The sequence below is a fragment of the Panulirus ornatus genome, chromosome 63 (assembly GCF_036320965.1).
Source record: "Panulirus ornatus isolate Po-2019 chromosome 63, ASM3632096v1, whole genome shotgun sequence".
Lineage (NCBI taxonomy): Eukaryota > Metazoa > Arthropoda > Malacostraca > Decapoda > Palinuridae > Panulirus > Panulirus ornatus.
The window spans coordinates 28,919,929-28,933,580 of record NC_092286.1 but is presented as its reverse complement, the minus strand read 5'-3'; the positions used below and the strand labels follow the sequence as shown (position 1 = coordinate 28,933,580).

General features: G+C 37.7%; 1 protein-coding gene across 2 annotated transcripts in view; it reads left to right on the top strand.

Moving 5' to 3' along the window:
* Positions 1-8,414, top strand: part of Ras85D (ras-like protein 1) — a 48,526-nt gene extending 40,112 nt beyond the window's left edge. For both annotated transcript variants that reach the window (XM_071656839.1, XM_071656840.1), the window contains exon 6: positions 2,143-8,414. In XM_071656839.1, coding sequence (XP_071512940.1) covers positions 2,143-2,208 — 66 coding nt within the window. In that variant the 3' untranslated portion in view covers positions 2,209-8,414. The remainder of the gene's footprint in view (positions 1-2,142) is intronic.
* The last annotated feature ends 5,238 nt before the right edge of the window (positions 8,415-13,652 follow it).

Below are 13,652 nucleotides of genomic sequence, written 5' to 3'. Positions count from 1 at the left end.
TCCTTAACTTAAACAACCAATGAACATCACACACCCCTGCCACAGACCAACCTTCACTGGGAACCAATCATTCTTCTCCTCCTACTCGTACACATGCGTTACACCCTCGATGAAAACTTCTCTTCTTCTAGCAGTTTGCCTCCCACACCATATACTCTTAAGACCTTCCACAAAGCATAAATACTACATACAAATCCATCTGTTTTTCATAGTATTTCTCACTCATTCTTCAAAGCAAACACCTGATCCACTCATCCTCTACCACTTCTGAAACCACACTGCTCCTCCCCAATCTGATGAGTTGTACATGCCTTCACCTCTCAGTCAGTACCCTCCCATACAATTTTCCAGGAATACTCAACAAACTTATGCCTCTGTAGTTTGAACACTCGTCTTTATCTCCTTTGTGCAATAGAGCTATACATGCATTCCACCAATCCTCAGGCACTTCACCATGATCCATACATACATTGAATATCCTTATCAATCAATCAACAACATAGTCACCCCCTTTCTTAATAAATTCAACTGCAGTACCATCTAAACCTGCCCCCTTGCCAGATTTATCTTCTGCAAGGCTTTCACCACCTCTTCTTCTCTCCTCCAAATCACTCCCTGATTCTTTCCCTTTGCACACCACCCTGACCATGCACCTTACATCTGCCACTCTATCATCAAAAACATTCAAGAATCTACAAAATACTCGCTCCATCTCCTCCTCACTTTATCAGTTATAACTTCCCCCTTTACCAATGTTCCCATTTGTTCTCTTGTCTTACACATGTTATTTACTTCCTTCCAAAACATCTTTTTGTTCTCCCTAAGGTTTAATGATACTTTGTCTGCCCAACTCTCATTTGCCCTCTCTTTCAACCCTTGCACCTTCCTCTTGACCTTCCGACACTTTCTCTTTTACATCTCCCAGTCATGTGCACTCCTTCCTTCGCAAAGTATCATCCAAACACCTCTCTTTTCTTTTTCACTAACAACTTTACACCATCCCACCACTCACTACCATTTCCTATCTGCCCACCTCCCACCTTTCTCATGCTACATGCCATCACTGCTTGTCTAGATACATCCCATTCCTCACCCATTCCCCTCACGTCATTTTCTCTCACCTTTTGCCATTCTACACTCATTCTCTCCTGGTTCTTCCTCACATAAGTTTCCTGTCCAAGCTCACTTACTCTCACCACTCTCTTCTCCCCGACATTCTTCTTTTTTGGAAACCTCTTCAAATCTGCACCTTCGCCTCCACGAGATAGTGATCATACATCCACCAGCTGCCCCTCTTAGCATATTAACATTCAAAAGTCCCTCTTTTACATGCCCATCAATTAACACGTAATCTAATAATGCCCTTTGACCATCTCTCCTACTCACATACATATACTCATGTATATCTCTTTTTAAACCAGGTATTCCCAGTCACCAATCTTTTTTTGGCACAAGGTTTTCACCATTTCTGTTCACAACACTGAATACCCTATGTACACCAATTAAACCCTCAACACCTAGGGTGGATGAACAGCTAGGTTGGCTGTGGACCAACTGCCGTGTCCAGGATTCAAACGTATGTGCTCAATCCATGGGCAGCCCATGAATGCATCACAATCAGGAGTGCTAACCACAACATCTGCCCAATGTTCCTACCTACTAATTCTCCCTAATGTTCCTACCTATTACTTCTGTCTATTGCTCCTACCATTTAGCCAAAAGGCAGTGCTAGTGCATAGTGCTCACTGCAGGAAAATATAGTTATGAAGAATTACCTGTGTGGCTGAGGTGCTGTCAAGTGTTTTGTATAACAAAGAAAGGTTTTATGTTTGTGGACAAAGTGTCATTAGTCTGTGTGTGGGTGAGGCAGAAAGAAAGACTCATTCTTTTGTAATTTTAGTTGGCCTAATTATTTGGCATATTTGTGTCATTCTTATTTGTGTACCCACAAGATTTATTTTGATTTAGAGCAGCATACACCTTTTTCTAAATCAGTGTTTGTAGATATGAAATAAAAATCAGTGTTACCCGGGCTCTTGATAAAGCTGTCATTCATGAGCTAGTTACCAATATGAGAAAACTGTTTTTTAAACTTTAAGTGAATTCAGGAACCTGCATCTTAACATACTTTGTTTTTTACAGAGGGAACGTCGTGGGAAGATTAGGCAAGGAAACAGGAGGAACAGGAAGAAGTGCATTGTATTCTAGGAGGACTGTGTTGCATAGACTTATAAGCCTAATGGTATTAAACCCCTTGTTTTCATCACCATCACGCAGGATAACTCAGCATCAGTGCATTACATCTGACACCCAAATTCTACAACTTGAATAAAAATTTAGAGGGGGAACTTTTGAGTTCTCAGAATATGCCGCCTGAATGGATACCTGTCAGCGAGCTGGCTATCATGAGTGCAGAAGTTCCTCTCAACTGTGTGATTCAGTGGTCCTACCAATTTCCTTTCATTTTTGTGTGATTGTTACAAAGCCTTTAATTCACACAGTATTGGAAAATGTTTGGATGTAATATGGACCATCCCTTGCTGGTCCAAGGCAAACTTTTACGTAGTGGTAAAATAAATAATGCTAAGATCCCAAGAAGGAACTTGGAAGCACAAATGTTGGAGTGGTCATGCTGATTTTTTATTTTTTCTAGCTCAGGAAAGAGATGTAATAATGGCCTAGAAACTTCTCTGAGCTGGATTCCTCTTGATTACCTCCCAAATTTTTAAATCTCTCATGCCCTCACTTGCTCGTGTGGTAAATATTCAGAAACAAGGAAATTCATAAATCTCTCATACCCTCACTTGCTCGTGTGGTAAATATTCAGAGACCAGGAAAAAGTTGAGTCAGAGAATTAACTTTTATGCTTTTGTATGTTGGAATATTTAAGACTAGAAATCTCTTTTATATTGATAAACTGTGTATAAGTGAAGACAAGAATAATTGTATGGTCACATTGGACTGTTTGAGTGAAACTCAGGCTTTTTCTTATAATCATTATGTGCACAGAAGCATTAGATGTGGGATAACAGAAGCCAAGTTTGAAGATCTACAATACCAGGAACCCACAAGTTACACTCAAAAATAAGGCAGAGAAACTTCGAGACCAGTAAACACCCGCATAGGAAGAAAATGCTGGCTTCTGCCTGTGTGCACTGAACAAATACTAATTTTAAAGGTTTGTAGAAATGCTGTTATTGCACAAATGAAATTTACTATAGGTAACTGTGAATTGCAAAGAATGCCAAACTCCTGTGGAACTCCCTAGGGAAGAATAGCATCAGTTAATGATTTTGGTTGAATGGCAGTAGTTGACCTGGCTTCTTGTCCTCTTGGCTGACTTTGATTATCTTTACCATGGCTTCCCTGATATATGATGAACTTGTTTTACTGTTATAGGTGACGAGATGGTTCAACTTATAAATAACCAGATATGTTCACTCTGGGTACTCTGGTTTGTTCACATAAGATGACCTGGTTTTTCAAGTGTTGATCTGGTTTGTTTACAATGTGAGTGACCTGATTTTTTTTCACAGTATGGTTGGCTTGGTTTGTTCACAGTGTGAATGATATAGTTTATTCATGGTGGATGACCTTATTTGCCTTTAACACCAACAATTTTTATTAGTCATTGTGATTGACTTATAAAGCACTAATTAAAGCTGTGGTAAGTCAGCAAGGAAGAGGATTATGTTTACAATGCCGTTGCTGTTTACTTTTCAGTTCAGTGGATTATGATGGTAGCTTATGTATATTTCAAGATAACATTCACATGGCAAGCAAGGCAGTTCATCAGCTGAATGAACAAAGATTTTTTAGGAATGAATTATTTTCTCGGGTATTCTTGCTGCACTGTCAGTTAAGTACATTGTTCGTATGATTAACGTGAGAAAATTGTTTTGTACCTAAGTGTAATCTTGAAAACTTCAGGAATAATAGGTGATATTGTTTGCAGACAATATGGTGAATAACAGTAAAACGTTGCCCTTTGATGATGATTTAACTTCAGCTGGTGTTGTGCTTGATCTGGGTTGCCATTGTTTAGACATCTTGGTTGCCATATGTGTGCCTAACCTAGTTTGCCATTGTAATGGCTAACTGGCATGTTAATGTAAGACACTGGTTATTTGAGTGGATAATGTTGTGGCAGCCTAAGCTTATACATGGATGCCTCTAGAAATTGTGTCTCAAAAATTGATTGCTATTGATGATTGATCAAGCGTGATTTTTTTTCTTTTTTTTTTTTCTTTTTTAAGTTTTAGCATTGCCTGTGGTTAGTTACAGTCAACTTAGCCCTTAAATTTGAGACCTAAGAATTATCATTGTGCTGTTAACAAAATAAATTAACATTAAGAAATTAGTATGAAATACTTTCATTAACAGTTAATGATAGGACTGACCAATGAATTAAGTTGCAGCACATGATAGATGTTTGTGTTGTGATAAGGCTCCATTGGTGACCATACTGGCCTGCAAACTATCTTGTTGTGTCTAACTTCAACTTGGAGGAGGATAAATGTCTATGTTACATTGTTCATTTTATCATGTTTCCCAATGTTAAAAATGCTTTCATGAAAAATCAAGGATTTTTCATAATTTCTTCATGTCTGTGTCAGAAAAATTGGCCGGCTGTAGTTTGTCAAAACAATGACCCATGGAACTCTCATGCAGGTTGTAATTATTTATGTGGAGGGTTTCTCTTGTGTTTTCTTGACCTGTATTGGTTTGTTCTGTTGGTGCAGGAGAACTCGAAGAGAGAAAGAATTTTTGAGCAGATGGAGCAGTCGAAATGGGCACAACAAATATGGCCACAGTGCTCACCACTAACCTCATACCACCTGATGATTTGAATTATTGAGCTCAGCAAACTACTTAACTAGTGTTTGAATAATGATGTACTACCTCTAGCTTTAGGGAGTTGTACTGCTCCAGTGTGTAAAGGCAATAATCATTTATTGTGTATCAGTGCCCCCACAAATTTGGTTTTCAGTGCCTCCACAAATTTGTTTTTTTAGTGCCAGATTATCACAACTATAACAGCACAGTACCCTGTTGCATCATACAGAATACAGAGAGAAAAAGTTGCCGATTTTAGGGCTTTTAGATATAGTAACTCATTATCCTGAATTTCTTCATCTCAATATCCTGCCAACTAAAGGTCAAAATTTTATTGATATCAGGAGAAACAAAGGATTCCAGAGTAATCAGTTTTATCTCATTTACTTTTGACATAATTATTTGAAAATAGAGTTAAGGGTTGAACAGCTTAGTGTTGTTCAGTGTGGCCAATACACTTTGCTGCTCAGTGAAAAAGCAGGTGTGTCAGTGTATTTGTATGAGTGTGATTTCATTTTTTTTTCTTAATTCATATGCAAAAAAACAGCATCTTGTACAAGTGTTTGTTTATGCATGTCAGCCCCTTATTTTGTTTCATATGTGAAAGTGTCAACTTCTGTGGCCTTCTATGACTTTTGTAAATATAAGCACCTAAAGGGCAACTCTAAAAAGATAACAATGCATTGAAGATTTGTGTAATTATTAATTCTTTACAGGTATGTGTTCAATATTGGTTTTGTAAGGGTCACAAGTTTGCTTTGATTGTCACCACTAGAACTATGGTTCTTCCAAAAGGAATATATCTACATTATTCAATTATGTCTTTATCGACCCATTGGCTTGACAGGATGTAAGCTAGCCACTTAAGTGCTTTGCATAATGGTCAGAATAATGGGTTTGTGTGTAAAACATGAATATTTGATAATGTAAGGGGCACCTGCTGATTGGTGGACCATTTAACTTGTCAGCTCATGAGCAGATGAAGTTGATTTCATTATTAACCAGTTAATGAGTGTTCAGTCTCATGAAAAAGTCATATCCTGAGTAATTACTGAGCACATATAGTATATTAACCAATGTCTTCATTGATTTATCTAAGTAATTAACTGATTTTTATTACAAAGTATGTATTCCAAATGTCCTGGAAAGATTCTTAATATGCCATCCATATTTGGATGCGGAAAAAGGCATGCATGATTATGATGATGTGCATTTCAGTCTGTGCTCACACTAAGTGTACTTTGAAGAAATACATAGATGTGTCATAGGTATGGGGAAAACAGTGTTGATATAGGGAAACCATGATTAAAATCTGTCTCATGATTGAGAATATGACATGCATAAAGGAACAGTCTTGTTACTATTGAAAGGATCGTTACTCAATTTGCTGCCATATAAAAGAGTGTAAAAATTCAAACAGAAGCAGAGGCTATATATTGCTAGTCGTCCATTTAATCAGGTATGTTACTATTTTTCACCATAGAACATGTCCCACTGGTGAGGTTATATGTCACCCTTTAAAAGAGAGAAGGGCATTTGCTAGTCTGGTGGTGATCATAGTGGCAAAGTTAAAAATCTTATACACAACACAGCAGTAGCAGTTCTACCCATTGGACTAAAACCAATATTTATTGGTCTGTTTCCATCAGTTGAGAGGACTTGCTCTAAATTATGTAGAATTCTAAGATTTAATTTCATTGATTTCATGCGTATAAATTTTTTTGTGTACCAAGGAGGTTAGGTCTACGTAGTGATAAAAATCATTTTTAAACATGATAATTGTTTTCATCATCATTTTATATTTCATATATTCATGTGCTTCCTACTGCAATGCATGATTACAAAATTTATTGGAGGGGCAAAACTTTGACGTAGGGTTTTTGGTAGATATTGATTTAACATTTAATGTAAAGTGAGTAATTGCAGGTGCTCCTTTTGACATTTGCGGTTATATATGTCAGGTAATGTGTTCCACTGTATTCAGTTATTTTATTGTTCATCAGAATCATATTACAAGTTACAGAGGACAGGCAGGACTCTGGCTCCATTTTATTAACCTAACCTTTACATAGGAAAATTATTTCTTCCACTAATCCCCAGTGTGAATTTCAATTCACTGTTTCTTGCATGATTATTTTAGAGCTTTAATAACGATTGGAGGTATATAGGTTTCACTGTAAGCTAAGAAATTTACGTATGCTTTATGATTAGTTTATTTAGGTGCTTGAACACACAGACACAAACACTTAATAAATGTGTGATGAAATTATATTTCCTGCCAATTGCATTTACCCAAATGTAGGAGTTATTCAAGATGAACATTTTGTGCAATATTTTATCATGTGATCAGAAACTATAAGCATTATTTGATTTTTTTTTTCTTTTAATAGATAATATTGAAACTGAGCGATGTAAATTAACAAATGGAAAATGATAGTCATTCCTCAGTTTGGATTATATCCAACCATCAATATTGTATGCCTGCCAACCCCATCACGACAACTTTATTAGTACTAGAGGATGGAAAGTGGTCAGCTTTCCATGAAAAACTGAGTGCAAAGTATCCATAATTTTCAGTTATTGAAAACCTGCTCTTTCTATTATCCAACAGAAAATGCACTTAATTGTTATAATCTCCATTTACTCATGATACCTGCATGTTTAATATCTAAAGTACAACTGTTTTTTTTCGGTATCAGCTTTCAAATAATGAGAATGCGTGAATTCTTACCTAAAGATGCATTCTTTGAAGCTTAGAGGAAAGTTTAATTGTTTATGTATGGTTCATATGCATGAAAATTAACCAGAATGTATGAACTCAGGTTAAAGGAAGGCCTATGCCTGATTAATGCCCAGTCAGATATATCAGAACACATGGAAGTCAACACTAATATGGCATGGAACATTTCTCTCAACTTCAAACAATACTATTTTGATTATAACCCACATTTCAGAAGTCTGCCACCTTTAACAAAGTAATTTTAATGGTGATTAAAGGTTCAAATGAAAGTAGACTTTAGCACTTAAGTGTATTTTGTTTGTAAAACCTATTTCTAAGGAAATAGGCCATAAAACTTATACCAGTCTGTACATATATTTAGTTGCTTAGCTTAGTGACCATGGTGAGACCATATTGGTGTCAGTAAATAACAAGAAAATTATGTTTGACTTTTGTAATCCACACAAAGAAAGGATGGGGTTGGGAGTAATTTTTTTTTTTTTTTTTTTTTTTTTTTTTTAAGGAAGAATAATGTGTGGACATTGGAGAGTTAAGAAGTATAGCCTCCATGCAGGTCTTGGAACCTGGGTATTGTGATTTTCTTGAGGCAGCAGTATGTAAAAGCTCTCATTTGAATTTGGATAAAATAAAAGTAATTTTAATATATGTTTAATAGATTGTCCTGTTGTTTTTTGGGTTGACTAGACATAGTTGTGTAATGAAAATAATGAATAGCATTAGTTTATATTTGCTTGTTGTTTAAAAGCGGTGTATGAGCATTCCATGCGGCAATATATGTGAAGTTTAATGGCGAAAGAAAATTGTATCAGCCTTTTACTCAAGAAATTGCAAATTGCTACTCTTGGTATTTTTTTATCTCCTAGAAATTTTCCACTTACATATACATGAACAGACCTTGAAACAATATTATATTTCAACACATTTAACTAGAACCAGATAACAGATGTGAATGTAGTAGGTGTTACCTGACTCTGACTGCTCTTGGATACACCATGAGTGAAAAGTCACTTTTGGCGAGGTTATATTGTTATGAGTACAGTCTTGTCAAAGACTTGTTACTCCAAAGGGATATACATTTCCTTGCTACTGTAAGTAGCACAACCTTGGGCAGCAGGAGCCTTTAGAAAGGTTAAGGATCCTTAGGTAATTGTAAATAAATATGTAAATCATTATGGTATAAATGTCAGATCAGCTAAACTGGATGTACTTGCAAAACTTTATATGCCGCAGTAGGTAAACTATACTTGTGTTATAAAAGGGAATGTCTTGGGAGTAAAGTTAGGGGATTAGTGAGAGGACAAGAGTAAGGGAAGGAGTAGCACTACTACTGAAACGAGTGGTGACAGAGTGTAAGAAAGTAAACTCTAGATTGATATGGATAAAACTGAAAGTGGATGGAGAGAGATGGGTGATTATTGGTGCATATGCACCTGGGCATGAGAAGAAAGATCATGAGAGGCAAGTGTTTTGGGAGCAGCTGAGTGAGAGTGTTAGTAGTTTTGATGCACGAGACTGGGTTATAGTGATGGGTGATTTGAATGCAAAGGTGAGTAATGTGGCAGTTGAGGGAATAATTGGTGTACATGGGGTGTTCAGTGTTGTAAATGGAAATGGTGAAGAGATTGTAGATTTATGTGCTGAAAAAGGACTGGTGATTGGGAATGCCTGGTTTAAAAAGAGAGTTATTTGATAGGTGTGCAAAAGAGAGACTTTTGGATGTTAATGTGCTGAGAGGTGCAACTGGCAGGATGTCTGATTATTATCTAGTGGAGGCGAAGGTGGAGATTTGTAGAGGTTTTCAGAAAAGAAGAGAGAATGTTGGGGTGAAAAGAGTGGTGAGAGTAAGTGAGCTTGGGAAGGAGACTTGTGTGAGGAAGTACCAGGAGAGACTGAGTATAGAATGGAAAAAGGTGAGAACAAAGGGCATAAGGGGAGTGGGGGAGGAATGGGATGTATTTAGGGAAGCAGTGATGGCTTGCGCAAAAGTGTGGGAGGTAGTAAGAAAGGGTAGTGAGTGGTGGGATGAAGAAGTAAGATTATTAGTGAAAGAGAAGAGAGAGGCATTTGGACGATTTTTGCAGGGAAATGATGCAAATTGAGTGGGAGATGTATAAAAGAAAGAGGCAGGAGGTCAAGAGAATGGTGCAAGAGGTGAAAAAGAGGGCAAATGAGAGTTGGGGTGGGAGGGCATCACTGAATTGTAGGGAGAATAAAAAGATGTTTTGGAAGGAGGTAAATAAAAAGCTTAAGACAAGGGAATCAATTGGAACTTCAGTGAAGGGGCTAATTGGGAGGTGATAACAAGTAGTGGTGATGCGAGAAGATGGAGTGAGTATTTTGAAGGTTTGTTGAATGTGTTTGATGATAGAGTGGCAGATATAGGGTGTTTTGGTCAAGGTGGCGTGCAAAGTGAGAGGGTTAGGGAAAATGATTTGGTAAACAGGGAAGAGGTAGTAAAAGCTTTGCTGAAGATGAAAGCTGGCAAGGCAGTGGGTTTGGATGGTATTGCAGTGGAATTTATTAAAAAAGGGGGTGACTGTATTGTTGACTGGTTGGTAAGGTTATTTAATGTATGTATGACTCATGGTGAGATGCCTGAGGATTGGTGGAATGCTTGCATAGTGCCATTGTACAAAGGGCAAAGGGGATAAGAGTGAGTGCTGAAATTACAGAGGTATAAGTTTGTTTAGTATTCCTGGTAAATTTTATGGGAGGGTGTTGATTGAGAGGGTGAAGGCATGTACAGAGCATCAGATTGGGGAAGAGCAGTGTGGTTTCGGAAGTGGTAGAGGATGTGTGGATCAGGTGTTCGCTTTGAAGAATGTATGTAAGAAATACTTTGAAAAGCTAATGGATTTGCATGTAGCATTTATGGATCTGGAGATGGCATATGATAGAGCTGATAGAGATGCTCTGTGGAAGGTATTAAGGTATTAAGAATATATGGTGTGGGAGGGAAGCTGTGAGAAGTTTTTATTTAGGATGTAAGGCATGTGTACGTGTAGGAAGAGAGGAAAGTGATTGGTTCTCAGTGAATGTAGGTTTGCGGCAGGGGTGTGTGATGTCTCCATGGTTGTTTAATTTGTTTATGGATGGGGTTGTTAGGGAGGTGAATGCAAGAGTTTTGGAAAGAGGGGCAAGTATGCAGTCTGTTGTGGATGAGAGAGCTTGGGAAGTGAGTCAGTTGTTGTTCGCTGATGATACAGCGCTGGTGGCTGATTCGTGTGAGAAACTGAAGAAGCTGGTGACTGAGTCTGGTAGTGTGTGAAAGAAGAAAGCTGAGAGTAAATGTGAATAAGAGCAAGGTTATTAGGTACAGTAGGGTTGAGGGACAAGTCAATTGGGATGTAAGTTTGAATGGAGAAAAACTGGAGGAAGTGAAGTGTTTTAGATATCTGGGAATGGATTTGGCAGCGGATGGAACCATGGAAGCGGAAGTGAATCATAGGGTGGGGGAGGGGGGGCGAAAGTTCTGGGAGCGTTGAAGAATGTGTGGAAGTCGAGAACATTATCTCAGAAAGCAAAAATGGGTATGCTTGAAGGAATAGTGGTTCCAACATTGTTATATGGTTGCGAGGCGTGGGCTATGGATAGAGTTGTGTGGAGGAGGGTGGATGTGCTGGAAGTGAGATGTTTGAGGACAATATGTGGTGTGAGGTGGTTTGATCGAGTAAGTAATGTAAGGGTGAGAGAGATGTGTGGAAATAAAAAGAGTGTGGTTGAGAGAGCAGAAGAGGGTGTTTTGAAATGGTTTAGTCACATGGAGAGAATGAGTGAGGAAAGATTGACCAAGAGGATATATGTGTCTGAGGTGGAGGGAACGAGGAGAAATGGGAGACCAAATTGGAGGTGGAAAGATGGAGTGAAAAAGATTTTGAGTGATCGGGGCCTGAACATACAGGAGGGTGAAAGGCGTGCAAGGAATAGAGTGAATTGGATTGATGTGGTATAACGGGGCCGACATGCTGTCAATGGATTGAACCAGGGCATGTGAAGCATGTGGGGTAAACCATGGAAAGTTTTGTGGGCCCTGGATGTGGAAAGGGAGCTGTGGTTTCGGTGCATGACAGCTAGAGACTGAGTGTGAATGAAAGCTGCCTTTGTTGTCTCTCCCTAGTGCTACCTTGCGCACATTTGGGGTGATGGGGTTGTTATTTCATGTGTGGCGGGGTGGCGATGAGAATGAATAAAGGCAGACTATGAATTATGTACATGTGTATATATGTATATGTCTGTGTGTGTATATATATGTATACGTTGAGATGTATAGGTATGTATATTTACGTGTGTGGACGTGTATGTATATACATGTGTATGTGGGTTGGTTGGGCCATTCTTTTGTCTGTTTCCTTGCGCTACCTCGCTAACGCGGGAGACAGCGACAAAGCAAAATAAATAAATATGAATATATAAAAGGATTGAGATTTTGGTGCACTTGAAAATGCCCCACTAGTTTTGTTTGATGTAGTCTTTTGTGCACCCAGTATATACCTAACCTGGTGTGCAAAGGGCTGCTTACATAAGCTGTAATACATCTAATATTCACTGGTGAGCACTTGACATTCAAATGTGTTAGTGAACACAACAACATTTCATAGCTGGTCCAAGGGCTTGATTTTATATATTTTCAAATAACATTCCTGTGAAGAAATTAGTTCATTCATGTTGAGGTTAGTTTTGTAGTTGTAAATTTTATTGTTTATAGTTATAATGCATGTGAAATTCTTGGCAAACAGTGAAATTGCCAATCCCATTTTTGACAATTTTTTGAGGTGTCATACTTCATTGTGAGATTTCCCAGTCTTAAGAAATATGCTTTTTGTAAGTTGCATAATTTTACACGAGAAAAGACCAGGTAGAAATTGTTTATGTGGATTACCAGGAAGCATTTGACCCTGTTCTATGTAGGTAGTTTGGAAAGAAGCTGGATATTCAGGCAGGAATAACAGGGGGACTTCTATGATTGATAGATTATCTTTATGGAAGGAATCAAAGATGCATATAAGGGGAGCCTTCTTGAAATGAGTTTTGGTCACTAGTAGTGTGCCGTAGAGGGTCTGTTCTGAGACCATTGCTTTTCTTGACCTGTGTAAATGACTTAATCAAGATTGTTCGTCTACCAGAATATATTTGTAAAAGGTACCAAGGTCTTAATTTACTATGAAAGAAGAAAACAAAGCAGTATCCAAAGTTGGTCAGGTAAACTGTTGATGAGATTCAACCCAAGTAAATGTAATGAGAAGGGGTCACAGTGACAGAGGTTTTCAGTATAAATATTATGTAGCAGTATGTAAGTTGGAGGAATCTATTAATAGGAGATTTGAGTGTTGCCATTGTTCCCAACCTCTTGTGAGAGTTCCACTTTAGAATAGTTGAGAAGCCCAGTTGTCTTTGGCAGAAATAAAAATTGCATTCATAGGGCTAAGGAACTATTCAAGAAGTCATTAGAAAGGTGCAGGGATTAAAGTCTTAACAGGATTGTAAGGTAGTGTAGAATGTATAACATGGTAGAATGGTCAAAAAAATATTTAATGGCAGCAGAAAGTACAGGGAAGTTAGAATACAGAAGAATAGATTTAGTGAAAGAATTGCTAAGGGCTAGAGTTATATCAAATGAAGATGCTAGAGAGATGACTGGGGATGAGATGCATTGGAAACATTTGGTATGTGGAGTTAATATGCATGGAGATACTTTCATTGGAAGTCAATTTTGTTTGTCCATTACTCCCAGTCAGTTCCTTAAAGCACTCTTACAAATTTATTTTTCTATATCTAGTATTACCAGTGGGTTAAGTAATACAATATCACATCTTTTCTAATTTATTAAACCCCTTCCAAAATAGCTTGTTACTCTTTCAGTTTCTCATTCATTTGTATTCACAGATCATTTCTTGCATGTTATTGATAAATACCATCTTTTTAACTTTTATTTGGGATTTTATATTTTCAATCTTTGCTCTACATTCATCAACATTTATCATTATTTTATCAGATTTGGCTTCCTCCAAAATTTCACTTTCTCCTCGTGACACTCATGACTCTCCATTTCCTCATGTTGTACAGTTCCTCTCTTTCC